This window comes from Rattus norvegicus, chromosome X, assembly GCF_021556685.1.
Source record: "Rattus norvegicus strain SHRSP/BbbUtx chromosome X, alternate assembly SHRSP_T2T, whole genome shotgun sequence".
NCBI classification, from domain to species: Eukaryota; Metazoa; Chordata; class Mammalia; order Rodentia; family Muridae; genus Rattus; species Rattus norvegicus.
This window is the reverse complement of record NC_141554.1, coordinates 155,031,763-155,052,698: the sequence shown is the minus strand read 5'-3', so window position 1 is coordinate 155,052,698 and position 20,936 is coordinate 155,031,763. Positions and strand designations below refer to the sequence as shown.

General features: G+C 42.2%; 2 protein-coding genes across 8 annotated transcripts in view; one reads left to right on the top strand and one right to left on the bottom strand.

Moving 5' to 3' along the window:
- The window catches only part of Fam9c (family with sequence similarity 9, member C), a 19,730-nt gene extending 17,035 nt beyond the window's left edge, over positions 1–2,695 (bottom strand). The window contains exons 1-3 of one of the 4 annotated variants that reach the window (XM_087601053.1): positions 1,940–2,100; positions 1,637–1,841; positions 779–922 (exon numbers count right to left, since the gene is read on the bottom strand). In XM_087601053.1, the coding sequence (XP_087457179.1) occupies positions 779–922; positions 1,637–1,841; positions 1,940–2,098 (508 nt within the window). In that variant the 5' untranslated portion in view covers positions 2,099–2,100. Of the gene's footprint in view, positions 1–778; positions 923–1,632; positions 1,842–1,939; positions 2,101–2,522 lie in introns of those variants that run through there. The other 3 variants (XM_087601054.1, XM_087601055.1, XM_087601056.1) reach the window with 3 other exon arrangements.
- On the top strand, positions 1,178–20,936 carry Fam9cl1 (family with sequence similarity 9, member C like 1). 4 transcript variants are annotated; one of them, XM_087601060.1, is made up of 9 exons: positions 1,178–1,350; positions 2,951–3,094; positions 4,196–4,262; positions 4,408–4,442; positions 6,039–6,156; positions 7,057–7,156; positions 8,506–8,604; positions 20,575–20,679; positions 20,786–20,936. In XM_087601060.1, exons 2-9 carry the CDS (start codon positions 2,983–2,985, stop codon positions 20,855–20,857), a joined length of 708 nt encoding a protein of 235 aa, XP_087457186.1. In that variant the 5' UTR covers positions 1,178–1,350; positions 2,951–2,982; the 3' UTR covers positions 20,858–20,936. The 4 variants fall into 4 exon arrangements, with proteins under 4 accessions (XP_087457186.1, XP_087457183.1, XP_087457185.1 ...); XM_087601057.1 differs by lacking the exon at positions 1,178–1,350 and adding an exon at positions 2,179–2,236; XM_087601059.1 differs by lacking the exon at positions 1,178–1,350 and adding an exon at positions 2,179–2,240 and having other exon boundaries at positions 2,958–3,094.

Sequence of the window (20,936 nt, the reverse complement as noted above, 5' to 3'; positions counted from 1 at the left end):
CCCCTCCCTCCCTCTCTCTCCCTCTTCCCCTCCCTCTCTCCCTCTCCTTCTCTCTCCCCTTTTCCCCCTCTCCCCTTCTCTCCCTCTCCCCTTCTCTCCCTCTCCCCTTCTCTCCCTCTCCCCCTCTCTCCCTCTCCCCCCCATCTCCACAGACACACACACATACATACATACACACACACACACACACCCTCCCTCCCTCTCTCCCTCTCCCTCTCTCTCCCCTTCTCTCCCTCTCCCCTTCTCTCCCTCTCCCCCCATCTCCACAGACACACACACATACATACACACACACACACACCCTCCCTCCCTCTCTCCCTCTCCCTCTCTCTCCCCTTTTCCCCCTCTCCCCTTCTCTCCCTCTCCCCCCATCTCCACACACACACACAGACACACACACACACACACACACACACACACACACACACACACACAGACCCTCCCTCCCTCTCTCCCTCTTGGCAATTGTAAAAACCTTCCAGGGTCAAAGTGACTTTAAAATCATGTCCTTGCCAGGGGAGAGGTTGGAAGTGAGAGTGGCTTAGGCTGGGAGTCCTGGGATGAGAATGTCAAAGGGGAATTTAAAGTCAACCAACAGCTTGAGAAACTTGAAATACAAGTATTCAGCATTCGAAACTGAAATCTGAAATTTGAATTCTGAAATCGGAAGTAAATGATCCTGGATGTGCCTGGGCTGCCCTTGTGTGCCACTTGCCAAAAGCCAGGTCTGACTGTCTCCTGGCTTAGGCACAGCCTTGCGGAACCCTTCTGATTTTACCTGGTCTGGGGGGAAAATTGTGATGGACAACATCATCATCAGATTGAGAATCCGAAGACTCCCTCGGGCGCTTCGCAGTTTTGCTTGTAGCCTTCTTCCCCTTGTATGGCATGTCTTCTTGTGCGAAGGTTTGAGCCCTAACCCCTAAATGTTGGGATTGCAATGGCAGAGAAAAGGAATTAAGTAAGAGTCTTGGGAACAGGTACCAGAGCAGGGAGGTTCATGGAGGCTGACAATGGTGTGGTGCCCTGTCCTGTCGGGTATGCAGTGAGGAGCGCAGAGCGTCTCTCTCCTGCACAACTCCACCTATGCTCCTCCAGCTGAGTTTCTGACTTTCCATGGGCGGGGTGGCCTGAGGTTGGTGGGTGGGAGTTGACCTTGATGATGGCACAAAGCTGTGCCCTGTGTTCCCATCATCCCTCAGAGGACTAAGCAGTTTAGGGCTGACTCAGGCCCTGGCACTGCGTCACCAGAAATGAACCTGTGCCACACACTCAGGAGAGGACCCTGCTCGCTTGATATTTCGAGGACACAGGAGCCCTGGTGTCAATAAGGAACTGTAAGAGGCAAAGGTACGAAGCGTGTCTGCACTCTTTCCCTACCGCACCCACAGATTCCCTGAGCCCCTCTCAACACCAGGGGAAGCTAGTTCACTTGTACTCAGTGCCCTCAGGAGCCTCCTCCCATCTGAGGCCTAGGGGAGACTCCCTGATATCTCTCGCCTCAGGAGACAGCCGAGGCCTAGTTGCCCGCCCCACGCAGGCCCACAGGTTCTGCCAGTGGTCAGGGAGGCCCTCAGAAGCAGAGGCCTTACCACTGGAGCTCATCACAGAGTACCTAGGCACCAAGGTCACTGACCTAGTGAACAGCTCCTACCACATTCCCTTTCCGGCCTCTCTCTCCTCAGGCAGCCTGTGGTGCCTTGTGCAGAATTCTTTTCCCAGGTGCACCTGCGGGGGCGGGGTGCGGGATACGTCACAGACTGCAGGACGCGCGATGCGCATGCGTGTACATAGCAGAGCCCCCAAGAGCCATTGTCTTTGAACAAATCAGGTGTTGGTTTCTAAAGACAGAATTTTGGCTCAGACTGGTATTACCTGGTGTCTTAGACACTTTTCACAGATCTATACCAACATACTAACACAACCTCAAAAATGTTACCTGAAAGACAAGGCTTATAACACCAATTTCTAAACCCAGACTACTGCTGTTGACAGAGAACCTGCGGTGATGCAATTCAAAGACAATGATTTGTTCAAAGATTCGTTCAAATGGCTGTTGGGGGGCGAGGCATGCGCTGCTCCATTCACGCATGCGCATCGCGCGTCCTGCAGTCTGTGACGTATCCCGCACCCCGCCCCCGCAGGTGCACCTGGGAAAAGAATTCTGCACAAGGCACCACAGGCTGCCTGAGGAGAGAGAGGCCGGAAAGGGAATGTGGTAGGAGCTGTTCACTAGGTCAGTGACCTTGGTGCCTAGGTACTCTGTGATGAGCTCCAGTGGTAAGGCCTCTGCTTCTGAGGGCCTCCCTGACCACTGGCAGAACCTGTGGGCCTGCGTGGGGCGGGCAACTAGGCCTCGGCTGTCTCCTGAGGCGAGAGATATCAGGGAGTCTCCCCTAGGCCTCAGATGGGAGGAGGCTCCTGAGGGCACTGAGTACAAGTGAACTAGCTTCCCCTGGTGTTGAGAGGGGCTCAGGGAATCTGTGGGTGCGGTAGGGAAAGAGTGCAGACACGCTTCGTACCTTTGCCTCTTACAGTTCCTTATTGACACCAGGGCTCCTGTGTCCTCGAAATATCAAGCGAGCAGGGTCCTCTCCTGAGTGTGTGGCACAGGTTCATTTCTGGTGACGCAGTGCCAGGGCCTGAGTCAGCCCTAAACTGCTTAGTCCTCTGAGGGATGATGGGAACACAGGGCACAGCTTTGTGCCATCATCAAGGTCAACTCCCACCCACCAACCTCAGGCCACCCCGCCCATGGAAAGTCAGAAACTCAGCTGGAGGAGCATAGGTGGAGTTGTGCAGGAGAGAGACGCTCTGCGCTCCTCACTGCATACCCGACAGGACAGGGCACCACACCATTGTCAGCCTCCATGAACCTCCCTGCTCTGGTACCTGTTCCCAAGACTCTTACTTAATTCCTTTTCTCTGCCATTGCAATCCCAACATTTAGGGGTTAGGGCTCAAACCTTCGCACAAGAAGACATGCCATACAAGGGGAAGAAGGCTACAAGCAAAACTGCGAAGCGCCCGAGGGAGTCTTCGGATTCTCAATCTGATGATGATGTTGTCCATCACAATTTTCCCCCCAGACCAGGTAAAATCAGAAGGGTTCCGCAAGGCTGTGCCTAAGCCAGGAGACAGTCAGACCTGGCTTTTGGCAAGTGGCACACAAGGGCAGCCCAGGCACATCCAGGATCATTTACTTCCGATTTCAGAATTCAAATTTCAGATTTCAGTTTCGAATGCTGAATACTTGTATTTCAAGTTTCTCAAGCTGTTGGTTGACTTTAAATTCCCCTTTGACATTCTCATCCCAGGACTCCCAGCCTAAGCCACTCTCACTTCCAACCTCTCCCCTGGCAAGGACATGATTTTAAAGTCACTTTGACCCTGGAAGGTTTTTACAATTGCCAAGAGGGAGAGAGGGAGGGAGGGTCTGTGTGTGTGTGTGTGTGTGTGTGTGTGTGTGTGTGTGTGTGTGTGTCTGTGTGTGTGTGTGGAGATGGGGGGAGAGGGAGAGAAGGGGAGAGGGGGAAAAGGGGAGAGAGAGGGAGAGGGAGAGAGGGAGGGAGGGTGTGTGTGTGTGTGTATGTATGTGTGTGTGTCTGTGGAGATGGGGGGAGAGGGAGAGAAGGGGAGAGGGAGAGAAGGGGAGAGAGAGGGAGAGGGAGAGAGGGAGGGAGGGTGTGTGTGTGTGTGTGTATGTATGTATGTGTGTGTGTCTGTGGAGATGGGGGGGAGAGGGAGAGAGGGGGAGAGGGAGAGAAGGGGAGAGGGAGAGAAGGGGAGAGGGAGAGAAGGGGAGAGGGGGAAAAGGGGAGAGAGAAGGAGAGGGAGAGAGGGAGGGGAAGAGGGAGAGAGAGGGAGGGAGGGGAAGGGGAGAGAGAGGGAGGGAGGGACAGAGACAAAGAGAGGGAGGGAGAGGGAGGGAGGAGGGAGAGGGAGGGTAAGAGGGAGAAGGAAGGGGAGGGGGAGGGACACGGAGAGGGAAGGGGAGAGGGAGGGAGGGGAGAGTGGGAGGGAGGGAGAGGGAGAGACAGAGACAGAGAGACACAGAGACAGATTTTGATTTAGAGATTCCCAGCCATGTGCCTTTTTTTTTTTTATCTCAAATGGGATTTAAAAATATTTTTCTTGTCTAGGATTCAGCTTATTCCTTGTATCCTCCCCCCTTGTTTTTGTTTCACTGAAGCAGAAAAGCATGTGATTGAGATCAGTGATGAGGACAGTTCTTCATCAGACCAAGACGATCAGCAGGCAAGGTAATCTATGTGAAGTCTTGTTTGTCATTGTAAGGTAGTTTCAGAAAATTCAACTATTCTTTGTAAAACACTGCAAAGCACAATACTTATTTCCGTAAGTGAACTGAATTTTCAAAAACTCATTTAAAAAATTTGTTTCTCATAGGGGGTCTGCTCTGAAGATGACACGAGAACTTCACGGTACGTTTTTTAGAAGACACTAGTCATTCAGAAGCGCTGTTTTTCAATCATTAAAATTTACTTGGTTATAAGTGAGTCACTGACCTACAGGACTCTTGTTTGATGTCTCCTTCACATACATTGGATTGCTTTGTTTATGTATAGGGTCTCCTTTATTTTTGTATACATTTCTTTGTTTTTTAAAATCGTGATGTGTAAACGGAATTAGTTTTAACAATGCCGAGGTATGGGTGTATTGTACAGTAGAAATTGAGTAGGGTGTGCCTTGTTTTCCTGGATGGATTGGGTGAGATTATGTCAATTTTTAAACTACTGTCTATTCTATTTATTAGTTTCAACATGCTCTTTTCATGCTCTGAATTAATTAATTTTTCTGGGCTTTTGATAGTTTTTCCTAGAATAACAGTGCCTATGGGAGTCTTTCCATACAGCTCTAACTAACTCCGAGTCAGCTATTTAATAGCAAACTAAAAAGTTCCTTGGTGTATTTGGTGGTGCTGTTGTTTCTCCCCAGTGACAAGTATGAGGTTGGATCCTTAACCTGGAACATTTTATACTTGATTCTTAACTATTAGCTCTGCTTCATGAATTGACCTACATTTTTACAAAGTGACTAAATTTTGGACACCTGTCTAGAGAAAACACTACTAAGACTCCTCACTGATTTTTGACCTGTCTCTAGAGACAACTCATACAAGCAAGAATCTTGAAAAGCTTTTGTTGTCTTGGTGCTGACAAGGAGCTTGTATCAGAAAGAGTCACAGAAATTGTTACTGGATAGATAAAATATCTGTATCATTGCAGGGATGATTTGATCTGTACGTTCTAAAAATAGCTGTGGCCCATATTTCCTTGATATAAATTCATATTACAAGTACAGCATTTCTAGTAGTGAAATATTATGAATTCCAGCACTTATGGGTAAGCATGCATTATGAAGTCTAAGATAAAGAATTTAAATGTTTGTTATTTAATCTGTTTTATCCCCAAGATGATGTCATTTTTAGTAAAGTACAGTGCCTAGATATCATATGCCAGAGTGCGTAAAACTTTCATATTGTATATTTACTTGTATGTTTTTAGCAGTGCTTAAAATAAAATATACTTGCATTTTATCAAATGTGTTGTCACAATTTCCCATCCTAAGAATATTGTTTGGAAAGAAGAATATTTACTAAGTATTTATATTCCTTTGTATTAACTGATTCTGAGGAGAAAATTAAAGTTTTTCTTTGAACAACTTTATATACATGTTATAAAATAAAAAGGCATTTTGCCTTGGACCTCTCTCTTCTGTAAATTAAGATATTTTTAAATTAATCTTAAATTGAATATACTTATATAATACATATAATATATAAGATATTTATATATATGTATATCATATTTATGATTTAGTTGAATAGAAAGGATAAAGGGAAATGGAAGTGTTCATAAAAATGTCAGAAAAGTTTGTTTTTTGGAATGATGCCGATTGTACAAATTTTTAATATTTTTGCATTATTGCTCAAATACCATATCCCATGTCTATTTGAATGAATGGGAACAAAGTAACTTCCAGTTTCATCTTCTAAGAAATTTTTATTTCATGTATAGGTGACCCTAAAAAGTCTCACCTTGCAAAGAGAAAACAGTATTGCCAAGATGTAAAAACTTCTATCGACACCCTGAATGAAAAGCTTGTGCGTATTTTTAAAACACAACAAAGGGAAAGGTAAAGTAGCTGACTTCTTTGAATTACAAAACTTGTGCAATGTCTTACTCTTTGTTACTGCAAATGAATGCAGATTCCATGATCACTGTGCATGGATTTTGAAACAGCACTGAAAATTGCCATCACCTTGATTTTCCTCTGAACAGAAATTTTTATTAGTGTTAGATCCTCAGTTTTGCAGAATTGAGATATGTGATGCAGAATACAGTGAGTACAGTCTGCTTCTTGCCTTTTAAATAACGAACGACATCACTCTATTACTGTACAATTCATTGATGCTTACGCGTTGTAATTGGCTGGCTGCATGCGTGCAGGTTCAGCACCAAAGCATTGTGCATAGGACAGCAAATAATAGTCAGCTTGTGTAGACAGTTTTAATATATCGTAACTATGAATCTTAAATTGTAGTGACAATCTTACAAATAATTTGAACCAGTCTCAAATTGCAATTGCCATTCTTTTGGGAAAATCATTGTGAGAATGGGAGAAGACAAATCCGCTGAAGAGTTCTCTTATGGCAGTCCTTGAGGAGGAAGGTGTATGTTACTTGCAATAAATCAACTGGCTCTATCAGAATCTATGTTATCTAGCAAGAGGAACGCATAGTGTATTAGAGAGAGGTCAAATAAACAATTACGGGAAAGTTATATCGCAACGAATCCTTGCCGTTCAAGAGGGAAGGCATGTGACATATCCTGTCTTATAGTAACTTAGGAGTACAAAATTTTATAATGGGGCCATGTGACACCACTTTTCTCTCTCCCACTAGATTATTTCAATTATTTTTCTCTTCTCCTTTGGTTGTATTAATTATGCCGAATATTTTTTTTTAATTTGAGAATGTGTAATCTGTCTTACCCTCATACTAAAGGACCCTGTGCTTATTATTATGTTTTACAGGAAGATGCTTCGTTCCAAATATTCTAAGATGTTTGAGCCTTTGTTCCAACAATGGGAAAAGGATGTGATGAAAGTCGGACAAGAAGAAGACAGTTTTGTTGTGGGTATCAGGCTTGTAACCAAAGTATTGTGACAAAGTCTACAGTGGTAGTAATGCATACAACTATTCAAGAAAGAGAGTCCACTATAGGATCTTGGAGGATTAAGAGGGCTGATGTATGAGGTGGTGGTGGGCCTATAAGACCATGCTTTCTGGCTTGGTTCTTTTTCTCTGGTGGCATGTGAAAATGGTTGGTTAGGAATCAGGCTGGCCAACACAGCATGTCCTGATTGAAGACTTGCAGCTCTTCCTCTCTTTCTTCTGAGAGAGCCTAGTGAGATACATATCACCAGTAGTTAGGAGTGCCCAGCATTATTTAATGACACAACGGTAGATAATCGTGAGAGTGGACAATGTAGCTGCTGTGGCAGAGCAGAGGAGGGGTTATCTTTGAGTAGTTAGTATTCTGACATGCCCAGACAGGGATGGGGAAGAAAAGCTGCTTGTAGGCAAGAACAGTATTAATCCCTGATAATAATATGTACTCTGAAACTGAGAACAGGACACGGAAATTGGGAGTTAGACATCAGGGAATGTTCTTTTTAAGGCCTCTTATATTTTGACGGAGGACTGAGCTATAGTACTAAAGAGAATGATCCTCAAAGGCAGGAAAGAGCCTCGGTGCTGAGAAAATGAGCAAACAGTCCCTGTTTATGGTCATGAATCTGGGCTCTGGAACTCTTCTTGGAATCTACCCATAGTTTAACTAGTTATCTCCATGACTCACTTTCCTAAGAGGTGAAAGTGGGGATAGAAATGTTTCCAACTTATAGAATGGGTTAAATATCAAACAAGTTCAGTCTTCATATATTTACTAAAATGCTCTAAAACAGCATCCGATAACTGGTTGCTGTGTGCTTTTTTTTTTTTCATACTTAATAGATGTGGATGAAGATATGTAGGGGATGACTTTGAGGGCCAGCATGGGTTATGCCTAGGTTGCAGCTGGAGACAAGGTCAAGGAACAGAAAGGGCTGTATTTGGAAATTTCGTCTAAGGACATGTTGAAATGTGCAACATTTAATACTCACTGAATGCTAGACAACAAGCATTATGTTCTTTCTATTTATATTCCTGTGATGTAGGAATTCACATATTGGAAGGATCCTCTTTTGACTTCAACATGAAGAGTACTTACAATTTGAATGTTGGTGACAAAAAGACTATCTTAGTCAAAAGCTGTTGAAGAACATTTATCTGAACTCTCTAACATCATTTAAAATTGAACATAATATTTAAAGTAGAAAATACCGGCAGTGATTAATGTGTGTTACCTCAAAGATAATGCAGTTGGGATTGTAAATATTCAATTTTCTTGCATTTTGTCACCTCTTTCTTTTATATTTTAGAATTCATCCAACCAACGTGCAGGGACTATGTACAATGCTATGATGGCGCAGAGAGCGACCATTGATGAAGCAAAAACTGTATCTGATCAGTTTCTAAAGGTCTGTTTATTGTAGCTGCTAAGAAATCATTTCCTTACGACACAGTATGTAGGTAGAAGCAGGAGACAGACTGGTAATTCTGAATCTATGGGGGGAGGGGGAAGCTATTAAATTCTCCTTCGATGTTTGATCATTTTCTATTTTGAATGCTTTCCAAGATTATCCATGATTGCAAAGGGCATATTTAATTTGAAAACTTATCTAGTTTTATGAGTCATTTAAATCAGGAAATGTAAAATTTGGACTTCACCTAGAGCTAAACACACTGTGGAGAACTTATACTCTGTGATGTCTTTATGCTGAAGTTGATAAATAAAGAGTGGAAATTAGCCATTTTATAAATAATTTGTGGTTTTCTTTTGCTTGTTTAGTATGGGCAGTTTTCTTGAGTGTAAAATAGGCAAGGGTAAACAACAAATGAATTTTTCTGTTCTGTTTGTTTCTTCTTTGTTTGAGGCAGGGTCCAGCTAGGTAGGCCCGGCTGGCCTTGAATTACATAGCAATCTGAGTGCCCCTGCCTCCAGAGTGCAGGGATTGCTGGTGTGTGCCACCACACCAGGCACATTACGGCCACTTTTATTTTGTAGTGAAGTATGTGAGAAGGCTATGGGACTTTTACTATTAGAATTAATCTTGTCCAAAGGTGGCTCTATGTTAAAACTTACAGCCATTAGAGATGGCTGAAATACCTAATAGAATGAACAAAGAATGCAGAGAATGCAGAGAATTGACCTTTAGTGAAAAGAGAATTATGCACTTGGACCAACTATCCTTTGTGGAGCTGATGTCAAGCTACAGTATTCACGGGTTTTAAGGGGTGCTTTCTTTCATCTTGTAGATTATACTTTTTGCGAATATATATATATATATATAGTATTATATGTGTGTGTTCATATCTATAGCTATATCTATTTCTATATATATAGTATTTTAAAATTCACTTTGGTATTCCATGTCCTAATATCTTGTTAATTTTCTCTTTTTACATTGAAAATAGGTTATGCTCCTATAAAATACATCCAAGTCACAGTTTCCCCTCTCTCCACTCCTTCCAGCTCTACACCCACTACCTTTCCTCTTCCCAGATCCACATTCCCCCTCTATTTCCAGTTATTCAAACATACCCGAAGTATGTCCTCCCAAACTAATTGATGCTACCTTAATAAAGTGGCAGTTACCAAATCCTTTTAAGAGCTTGAGTGCTCCCTATAACCAGACCAGGTGTTTAAAGAGAGTTTAAAGTTGGAGGGCATGTAGCTCTACTGAGCCCGAGAAACATTTTCTTGAGGATCTAAACAGAAGGGGTTTCCTGTAGCTGGACTTTCTCAGATGCACCATCAGAATAAATAAAGACACAAAGTCTTCTATAGAGTTTACAGCTTAGGCCTTTTTCTGGGTATTCACCCAGATAGCTCATCAAACTTAACCTGACCATCTAGCCTACAACCAGCCACGTGGGTAGCTGTATAACCTTCTCTGTCCTTCTGTGGTCCCTGCTGTTCCCTCCATGTCCACTCCAAAATTTCCCACTTCTGTTTTCTTCTCTCAGCATCCCTCCCTCTGCCCAGAAGAACTATCTCCTGCTTCCTGCCCAGCTGTAGGCCATCAGCCCCTTATTACGGACAATCAGCAGCTAGACAAAGAGTGATGCAATTCTAGTTTGCCTTTAGACAGGTGAGGAAGGATGGATATTTAGGAAATAGAAAATCCCCAGTGATGGGCCATAGAAATGACAATACCAGAATCCTGCCAGCAATTAGCTCTCTGCAGGTACAGAATTAACAGTTGAAAATATTGACACAACTTCACACGGTGTAAAGAAAAAGTTACCCAATACTTTCTTCTAAATGTCACTGTTAAATGTGACCACTAGATTGGGAACTTATTACCAAACCTTCTACAGTGGCTGCTTGATGTTCCTTTCCCCACATTACCTATAGGGTTGGTTATGTCCTCTGTACTTTCCTTTCTTCATTAAACTTCCTCAGCTGATGAACTATCCCAGGACCTTAAATGTTTCTTGCTAGTAGTACTAGGAAGTCTTTTCTGAGTTCCCTGTTTCAATCCCAACTTCACTTAAAAGTCCCCACCTCTCATGTCGCACTGTAAAGGCATAAAGTATCAGCCTCCCTTTTTTACCTCTAGAACTTGCAGTGCCCTCCTCAGAAACTTCCCCCTCCTTCAAATCAAAGCTGCTTTTGGCTGTCTTTGCTTCCATGCCTCCAGGATAGTAGGTTCCTATGAAGCCATCCCCAACTCTGTTTCCCTGCTTTGCTTATGTTTTTTACCCGCTAGTTCCAAACCAATTTTAAACTTCTTTATATTATTCTTGTTTATATGCTAAACCATATTCTAGGAATATGGCAGAAAATATGCAGTTATATTTCAGTTGTTCCAGGCACACGTGCCACGGTTAGCAACCCATGGTGTCCATCACATCACTGTTCTTTGGCTGAATAGAAAAAAAAATAATTAAGTGATGTACTGTGCAACTTGAATGCTCATGAGGCAAAGTGTCTACCATTTCTATGGAATGGAAATGGAAATCATGTTATATGTTCTTTCTTTCATCATAAGCCAGTACTTGGAGCAGGGCAGAGGATTCTCTATTTCATGCTATAGGCCTGGGTTCCTTTCTCTGTCTGCTTCCTTTTGATTTGCACTCCTCACTCACCATCTCATGTTCCCAGCAGGAGTAGGCACATCCTCTCCCAATGAGGCCCAGCCATGCATATCAGGTAGGGGAAAGGGGATCCAATGGAAGGAACAGAGAATAAGAGAGCCCCATTCCACTTGTTGTGGGAACCACATGAATACTGAGCTGCAGGTTTGCTTCAAATGTGTAGGGAACCTAGGTTCCACTCCTGCGTGCTCCCTGGTTGCTGGTTCAGTCTCTGTGAGCCCGCACAGTCACGGGTTATTTGACTCTGGGTGTCTTCTTGTGGTATCCTTGACAACTCAGACTTGCTCACTTCTATCCCCAACTCCTCCACAAGACTACTGGGGTCCTGCCTCTTGTTTGACTGTGGGACTCTGCATCGATTTCAGTCAACTGCTAGATGAAACCTCTCGGGAAACAGTTCTGCTAGTTTCCCGCTTGTAAGCATAGCAGAGGATCATTACTAGTGTCAGGGGTTAACTCTCTCATGTGGGGGCTGGGTCTCAAGTTGTGGCAGTCACAGGTTAGTAGATCCTGGACATCTTGTATGCGCGACAAATTTTGGTTTAAGGTTTTGTGGGTGGGTTGATATCCTTCTTCCTCCTCTGAAACTCCTGTCTTGCTACAGGAGGTGGTCTATTCATTCATTATATGCCCCTCTAGTAGGAATCTATGTTAGTACCAACCCAGTAGGCTCTCCCTGTCCTCTCCTGTCCCAGGCTTCTACCTAGTCAGCAGAGATGCCCCTACGCCTTGGTTTCCATTCTCACTTCCAGGCTTTTCTCACCCAGCTTCTCCTCACACCTGGTTGCCTTGCATCCCTGTAACCCTCTTCTCCTACTCTGGTCCCTCTCTCTATCCAATTCAGGTTACTATTTAGTTTCTCCTTTTGAATGAGATTCATACATCCTCACTTGGGACCTCTTTATTACCCACTTTTGGGGTCTGTGGCTTGTAGCATAGCTATCCTGGATTTTATGCCTAATGTATAATTTTGTATTGGTTCTTTTGTTTATATACATTTCAAATGTTATCCCCCTTCCTGCTTTTCCTTCCAACCCTCTACCCCTATTCCATCACCCATTCCCCTGCCTCCACTAGGGTGCTCCCCCCCCACACACACACACAGTGACCCACTCCTATCCACCACCCAATAATTCCCCTACACTGGGGCATCAAACCATCACAGGACCCAGGGCGTCTTCTCCCATTGATGCCAGACAAGGCCATCCTGTGCTACATATGCAGCTGGAGCCACAGGTCCCTCCATGTGTATTGTTTAGTTGATGGTTTATTTCCTGAGAGCTCGGGGGAGTGGGGTGTCTGGCTGTTTGATATTGTTGTTCTTCCTATGGGGTTGCAAAACCCTTCAGCTCCTTCAGTCCTTCCCATAACTCCTCAATTGTGGTTCCCATGCTCAGTCCTACGGTTGGCTGCAAGCAGCCATATCTTTACAGTTAAGGCTCTGACAGAGCCTCTTATGAGAGAGACATCCATATCAGGCTCCTGTCAGCAAGCACTTCTTGGCATCAGCAAGTGACTGGGTTTGGTGGATGCATATGGATGCATCCCTAGGTGGGGCAGTCTCTGGATGTCCTTTCCTTCAGTCTGATCCACTCGTTGTTCCTGTATTTCCTTTAGACAGGAGCAATTCTGTTTCAAAATTTTTCAAAGGGTGTATGGCCCCATCCCTATAGGGTGGCCTTGCCTAACCTCTGGATAGGGTCTCTATAGGTTTTCTGTATACTTTAAGTAAGTGTGTATACTTATAAGTCTGTGTAGCTAGGGGTTACCTCACTCAGGTGATATTCTCAAGTTCCACACATTTGCCTGCCAAATACTTGATGTCTTTGTTTCTGATTGTTGATTAATTTTCCATTGTGTAGATATACCACGTTTTATTTATCCATTATTCATTCATTAGAGAGCCATCTAGGTGGCTTCTCATTTCTGGCTATTATATCTAAAGCTACTATGAACATAGTTGAGCAAGTGTCCCTACAGGATAGTGGGGCGTGTTTTGAGTATATGCCCAGGAGCATTATAGCTTGGTCTCAAAATAAATGGATTCCCAGTTTTATGACAGACTGTCAAATTGATTTCCAAAGTCACTGTACAAATTTGCAATCCCACCAACAATGGGGGAGTGTTCCCCTTGTCCACATACTCCAGCATGTGCTGCTACTTGAGTTTTGATCTTACTTAGCCTTTGCCACAGTTGTAAGGTGGAATCTCAGGATCACTTTGATTGGCATTTCCCTTATGACTAAGGATGTTGAACATTTCTTTAAGTTTTTCTTGGCTATTTTTGGTTCCCCTGTTGAGAATTCTCTAAGTCTAAACCCCATTTTTAATTGGCCTTTTGGGTTGTTGGTGTCTAACTTCTTGAGATCTTTCTAAATTTTTGATATTAGTCCTGTGTCAGATGTAGGGCTGGTGAAGATCCTTGCTGATCTGTAGGTTGCCTTTTCGTCCTATCGAAAGTGTCTTTTGCCTTGCTGAAGCTTTGCAGTTTCAGTAAGTTCCATTCTTCTATTGTTGATCTTAGGACCTAAGCCTTTGGCATTCTGTGCAGTGAAGTGTCTCCTGTAACAATGATTTCAAAGCTATTTTCCAATTTCTGTTCTATTACTTTGCCAGGTTCTACCTAAAAGTATTTGATCCATTTGAAATTGAGTTTTGGTCAGGGTGATAGCTATGGATCTATTTGCATTCTATTACATATTGGTATCTAATTAGACAGACACCATTTATTGGAGTTGCCCTCTTTTCCCCACTGTGTGGTTTTTTCCTTCTTTGTAAAAATCAAGTGTCAGTAGGTGTGTGGATTCATTTCAGAGTTCTTCAATTCGATTTTATTGAACAACCTGTCTGTTCCTATATCAATGTGATGCAGTATTTATTGCTATTGCTCTGTAGTACAGTTTGAGGTCAGAGATGCTGATACTTCCCCAAACTTTTTAGTGTCCATGATTGCTTTAGCTATCCTGGGTCTTCTCTTTTTCCATATGAAGTTGAGATTTGCTCTTCAAGGTATGTAAAGAATTGCGTTGGAATGTCGATAGGATTTGCGTTGAATCTGAACATTTCTTTTGGTAAGATGTCCATTTTCGCTATGTTAATCCTACCTACCCATAGCATAAGAGATCTTTCTATCTTCAGATACCTTCCTCAGTTTCTTTCTTTAGAGCCTAAAGTTTTTGTCACAGCAGACTTTTCAATTGCTTGGTCAAAGTTACACCAAGTTATTTTATACTATTCATGGCTATATTAAAGGGTGCTATCTCCCTAATTTCTTTCTCAGCCCACTTATCATTTGTATGATGGAGGGCTACTGAGTTTTCCTTTTCCTTTGAGTTAATTTTGTATCCAACCCTTTTGCCGAAAGTGTTTCTCAGATATACTATGGTAGAACTTTGAGGTTTGCTTTGTACAGTATCATATCATCTGCAAATACTTTGACTCTTTTCTTTCCAATCTGTATCCCTTTGAAATCTTGTTTTGGTTTTCTTATTGCTATAGCTAGAAGTCCAAGTATTAAATCAAATAGATAGGGAGAAAGGGGGCAGCCTTGTCTTGTCCTGATTGTAGTGGAATTGCTTTATGTTTCTCTCCACTTAATTTTACATTGGCTATTCAGTTTCTGTGTATTGCTTTTATTATTTTTAGGTCTGTGCCTTGTATCTCTGATCACTCTAAGACTTTTAACATGAATGGGTGTTAGATTTTGTCAAGGGCATTTTTATCATCTAATGAAAGGATCATGATTCTTTTCTTATAATTTGCTTTTATGGTGGACTACATTGATGGGTTTTCTTATACTGAACCTTCCCAAATGCCTGGGATGAAGCCCATGGTGGATGATGTTTTGATACTCTGCTTGGAAGTATTTTATTCAGTAATTTTGCATCAGCGTTCATAAGAGAAATTAGTCAGAAATACTCTTCCATCCTTGAGCCTTTGTGTGGGCTAGGTAACTGGGTGACTTTGGCCTCACAGAATGAGTTTGGCAGTATTCCTTCTATATCTAGTTTGTGGAATATTTCAAAGAGTTTTGGTGTTAACTCTTCTTTGAAAGTCTTGTGTCCTCCAAATCCCCTCCTATGAATACCTTTGTTCCCCCTTTTGAGAAGGAGTGAAGCATCCACACGTTGGTCGTCCTTCTTCTTGAGCTTCAAGTGGTCTGTGGATGGTATCTTGCGTAATTTGAGCTTTTGGTCTAATATCCATCTATCAGTGACTACATACCATGTCTGTTCTTCTGTGATTGGGTTTCCTTACTCAGGATGATATTTTCTAGTTCAATACATTTGCCTATGAATTTCATGACGTCATTGTTTTTGATAGCTGAGTAGTACTCCATTGTGTAGGTATCCCACATTCTCTGTATCCATTCTTCTGTTGAAGGGCATCTGGGTTCTTTCCTGTCTGGCTATTATAAATAAGGCTACTATGAACATAGTGGAGTGTGTGTCTTTGTTGTATGTTGTAGCATCATTTAGGGATATTTTAGGGATATGCACAGGAATGGTATAGCTGGGTCCTCGGGTTGTGCAATGTGCAATTTTCTGAGGAACCTCCAGACTGATTTCCAGAGTGGTTGCACCAGCTTGCAATCCCATCAAAAATGGAGGAGTGTTCATCTTTCTCCACATCCTCAACAGCATCAGCTGTCACCTGAGTTTTTGAACTTAACCATTCTGACTGGCGTGAGGTAGAATATCAGAGATGTTTTGATTTGCATTTCTTGATGACTAAGGATGTTGAGCATTTCTTTTGGTACTTCTCAGCCATTCCATATTGCTCAGCTGAGAATTCTTTGTTTAGCTCTGTGCCCCAGTATTTAATAGGGTTATTCAACTCAGCCATTCAAAGTCTGCCCGACATGGGTATATATACCATATATATATATATATATATATATATATATATATATATATATATATATGTATGTATGTATGTATGTATGTGTATGTATATATATATATATGTGTGTGTGTATATATATATATGTTTATACATACATATACACACACATATATATATATATACATATATACATATATATACACATACACACATTCAGCCACCAAAGCTAGATAAGACTGATGAAGCTGAGAAGTGCATGCTGACAGGAGCTGGATATAACTATCACCTGAGAGGGACAGCAAGAGCGTGTCCAATAGAGAGGCAAAAGCTAGCAGCAAACCATTGAATTCAGAACAGGATCCCCATTGGAGTAACTAGTTAAAAGATTTAAAGAACTGAAGGGGTTGTAACTACATAAGAACAACAATGCCAACCAACCAGAGCTCCCAGGGACTAAACTACTACCCATAGACTATACAAGGACTGACCCATAGCTCCAGCTGCATTTGTAGCAAAGAATTGCCTTATGGACACCAATGGAAGAAGAAGCCCTTGGTCCTGCGAATGCTGGACCCCCCCCCACCCCCAGTATAGGTGAATGTCAGTGGGGCTGGAAGGGTTGTGGATGGAAAGGGTAACATACTTATAGAAGATGGGTAGTGGGATGAGATAGGGGGCTTACGTCCAGGAAACTGAGAAAGGAAATAACATTTGAAACATAAATTTTAAAAAGTCTAATAAAAGAAATAAATAAAACAAAAATGGAAATCTGGTAGCATTCTGTGCCAAAATAATCTGGCCCTGAGTTTTCTTTTAAGACTTTAATCACTCCTGTAGTTCCTTAGGTGTTGTAGCACTGTTTAAATTATTTACCTGATCCTGGTTGAACTTTTCTAAGTGTTATCTATCTAGAAAACCATCCATATCATCAAGACTTTCCAAATTTGTGGAGTACCACCTTTTGTTGTAAGACCTAATTATTGTTTGAATTTCCCTCTCTTCGTTTTTATGTCTCCCTGTCCATTTCTGATATTGTTTATTTGGATAGTGTCCCTCTGTCTTTAGTTAGTGTGCTTAAGTGTTTGTCTACCTTGCTGATTTTCTCAAAGAACCAGGTCCAAAAATTGATTGGTTTCAGACCCACTTTTGTCTATGCCCTGCCTTCTACTACATTTCAGTGTGCTTGCATCGGCGACTACTGCTACTGCTGCTGCTGCTGCTGCTGATATTGCTGCTGCTGCTGCTGTTGTTGCTCCTCCTCCTCCTCCTCCTCCTCCTCCTCCTCCTCCTGCTCCTGCTCCTGCTCCTCCTCCTCCTGCTCCTGCCTCTGCCTCTGCCTCTGCCTCTGCCTCTGCCTCTGCCTCTGCCTCTGCCTCTGCCTCTCCTGTTTCTGCTTCCACTTCTGCTTCTTCCTCTCCTGCTCCTGCTTCTTCCTCTCCTGCTTCTTCTGCTTCTTCTGCTTCTACTGCTGCTTCTGTTGCTTCTGCTTCTACTGCTTCTTCTGCTGGTTCTGCTTCTTCTGCTTCTGTTTCTGCTTTTGCTGCTGCCTCCACCGCTGTTGCCACCTCTCTTCCTTTTCCTTCTACTTCTACTTCTGCTACTTCTAGTTCCTCTTCCTCTCCATCTTCTTCATATTCTTCTTTTGTAGAGACTAAAGATGTTCTTTTAGATTGCTGGCATGAGAACTTTCCAGTTTTTATTCAGAGGCACTTAGTGCTATGAACTTTCCTCTTAGTGCAGCTCTCGGTATGTAGTGCCCTAATTTTCATTGAATTCTGGAAGCCTTTCATTTCTTTATTTCTTCCTTGACTCAGAGATTGTGAAGTTGAGAGGTATTTCTTTTCCAAGAGTGTACAGGCATTCTCTAATTTCTGTTGTTGTTGAAGCCCACCTTTTATCTATAGTGGTCTTATAAGATACAAGGTGTTATTTCAGTTTTCTTGTATCTGTTCGAGCTAGCTTTGTAATGGAACATAGGTTTAATTTTGCAGAAGACTTCACAAGCAGTTGAGAGAGATCTTTTGTTTTGGGGTGAAATGATCTGTATGTATCTGTTAGGACCATTTGATTCATATAGTTGGATTCTTTCATTATTTCTGCTTACTTTTTCTCTGGATGGCATATGGATTGGTGAGAGTGGGGTGTTGAAGTCTCCCACTGTTAACGTGTGGATTTCCATGTGTGTTTTAAGTTTTAGCATTTCTTTCACAAATATGGGTACCCTTGAGTTTTTGGCTTGGATGTTCAGAATTGACATTATCGTGCTAGGTTTTTTTTTATTGCTATCAGGTGTCCTTCTTTGTCTCTCTTGATTAATTTTCGTTGAAAGTCTACTCTACTAGATTTTAGAATGGATGCTCTAGCTCGCTTCTTGGGTCCATTTGCACAGAAAACATTTTTTCATCACTTTCCTGTGAGGTAATATCTACCTTTATTGCTGAAGTATATTCCTTGTAGGCAGTGGAAGTTTGGATCATGCCTTTGCATCCATTCTGTTAGCCTGTGTCTTTTTATTGGTGAATTGAGTCCATTGATGTCGACAGTATTAAAGACCAGTGATTGTTAATTCCTGTTATTTTGATGTTGGTGCTCTGACTGTATGTGGAGGTGGGCTTCCATTGTTTTGACTGGGATGGAAATACAGATTTCCTGTGTTTGTGATGTTCATTGGTTTGAAGTTTTCCTTCTGGTATTATAAGTAGGACTGGATTTGTGAATAGATATTGTTTAAAATTGAATTTTTCTTGAAATTTCTTAGGTTCTCCATCTGTGGTTTTTGAGAGTTTTTCTGGATATAGTAGTCTAGGTTGGCATCTGTGGTTTTCTAGACGTTGCAAGATATCTATCTCTTCAGGCCCTTCTAGCTTTGAGACACTCTACTGTGAAGTCAGGAGTAATTCTGATAGGTATGCCTTCGTATGTTACCTGGATTTTTGCCTTGCTCCTTTTAATATTCTTTCTTTGTTCTGTAGATTTTGTGTTTTGACTACTATGTGGCAGGAACATTTTCTTTTCTGGTCCAGTCTTGCGTTCTGCAAGCTACTCGTATTTTTATAGGCATCTCTTTCTTTTGTTTTGGAAAGTTTTCTTCTATGATTTTGTTGAGAATATTTTCTGGTCCTTGGAGCTTAGACTCTTTACCTTCTTCTATTCCTATTATTCTTAGGATATGTCTTCTCCTGGTTGCACAGAGTTCCTGCATATTTCATATCAGGAAGTTTCTTGATTGGTGTATCAATTTCTTCCATTGTATCTTCTCTGCCTCAGATTCTGCCTTCCATCGCCTGTATTTGGCTGGTGATGCTTGTATCTCTTGTTTATCTTCTCTCTCTTGATTTTCCATCTCCAGGATTCCCATAGTTTGTGTTTTCTTCATAACTTGTATTTCCATTTCAGTTCTTGGACACTTTTATTTATTACCCTCACCTTTTAAACTATATTTTCATGTATTTCTTTAAGTGATTTATTTGTTTCCTCTTAAAGATCTGCACTTCTTTGATTGTATTTTTGTATTTCTTTAAGGGATTCCTTCAATTTCTCTGTAAAGGTCACTATCATCTTTATGAGATTGGATTAAAGTCATTTTCTAGTGCTTAGATTTCTAGTCAGATTTCTAGTGCAGGATACCTAGGGCTTACTATAGTAGAAGATCTGTGCTCTGTAGCTGTCATATTGCCCTGTCTATGTGTCTATTGATTGTGTTCTTTAATGGGCATTTGGCCATCTGTTGTGTAGGTATTGGGGGGATGCCTAAACTCAATGACCCTAGAGTGGCAGGCCCCTTGTGGATATTACTGGTTTGGACAATGATACTCAGGGGGCCGTACAAGTCTCCCATCAGTTGGGTGTACCTCTGAGGAACCTGGGGTGGCAATTGGAAGTGGAGAGAGAGGCAGGTAGAGAAGTGGTTGGTCGGTGGAGGTCTGGGGGGCAGAAAGTCACTCAGGGCAGCTAGGCTTGCCTAAGAGGACTCAGCAGGTAGGGGAAGTAGGTACAGGAATTGAATCTAAACTCTATGGTTTAGAATCAGCAGTTCTGATGAAGGTGGGTGGAGAGTTGGGTGGACAGATGAGGTTTCAGCATGTGTCGACAGCAGACTGTTCAGGGCAGCTGGGCTGTACCAAAGGACTCAGCGGGCAGGTAAGACAAATGCAGGCACTTATACTAACCTCAGCGGTTCCGAATCCGCAGGTCTGATGAGGTTGAAGGGCGTTGGTGGGGCAATGGACTTAGGGGTTAGGGTGCAGCTAGTGGCTGAGGGCAGGAAGCTGCCTCCCACTTAATTCCTTTATAGCACATGGAAATGTGGCTAAATGTCATCATTTTTGGCATTCCTAATAAGCATCCACTGACTTAAAATGTGAAAGTTTTGATCCGTGCAAGTTTTGAATGTTACATGAATAGGAGATTTTTTCAATTGATGTAAACTTTGTTTGTTTTAGAATGTCCAAGTCCTTGAGGATGAGCAAAAAGTTCTTGATGCTATTGAGCAAAACAAATTGGAAAATGAAATGCAAAGCCTGAAGAAGAAACTTGCGACAGAAAATGTATGTAGTATATACTGAATACTGAAAAGCAGGTATCTTGTCAATGTGTTGAATGTCTTCCTTGAGGAGATGCTTATAATAATTATGATATCTCTCTTTAAAACAGCAACAACAGGACTTGGCAGCTATCGAATCATGTCTTCATTCTTTGTTCTCCGAGGATAATGAAGAAGATTAGCTGTGATCATGTCATGTGACATGCACAAAACATGCCTTACACTACCAAAAATTATAATATAAATTGGCCCATCATCTCA

Coding starts and splice junctions, on each gene's coding strand:
- Fam9cl1 (XM_087601060.1), top strand. CDS start 2,983: ATGCCATACAAGGGGAAGAAGGCTACAAGCAAAACTGCGAAGCGCCCG. Junction 6,157..7,056: donor AAAACACAACAAAGGGAAAG/GTAAAGTAGCTG, acceptor TATGTTTTACAG/GAAGATGCTTCGTTCCAAAT. Junction 20,680..20,785: donor AGAAACTTGCGACAGAAAAT/GTATGTAGTATA, acceptor TCTTTAAAACAG/CAACAACAGGACTTGGCAGC.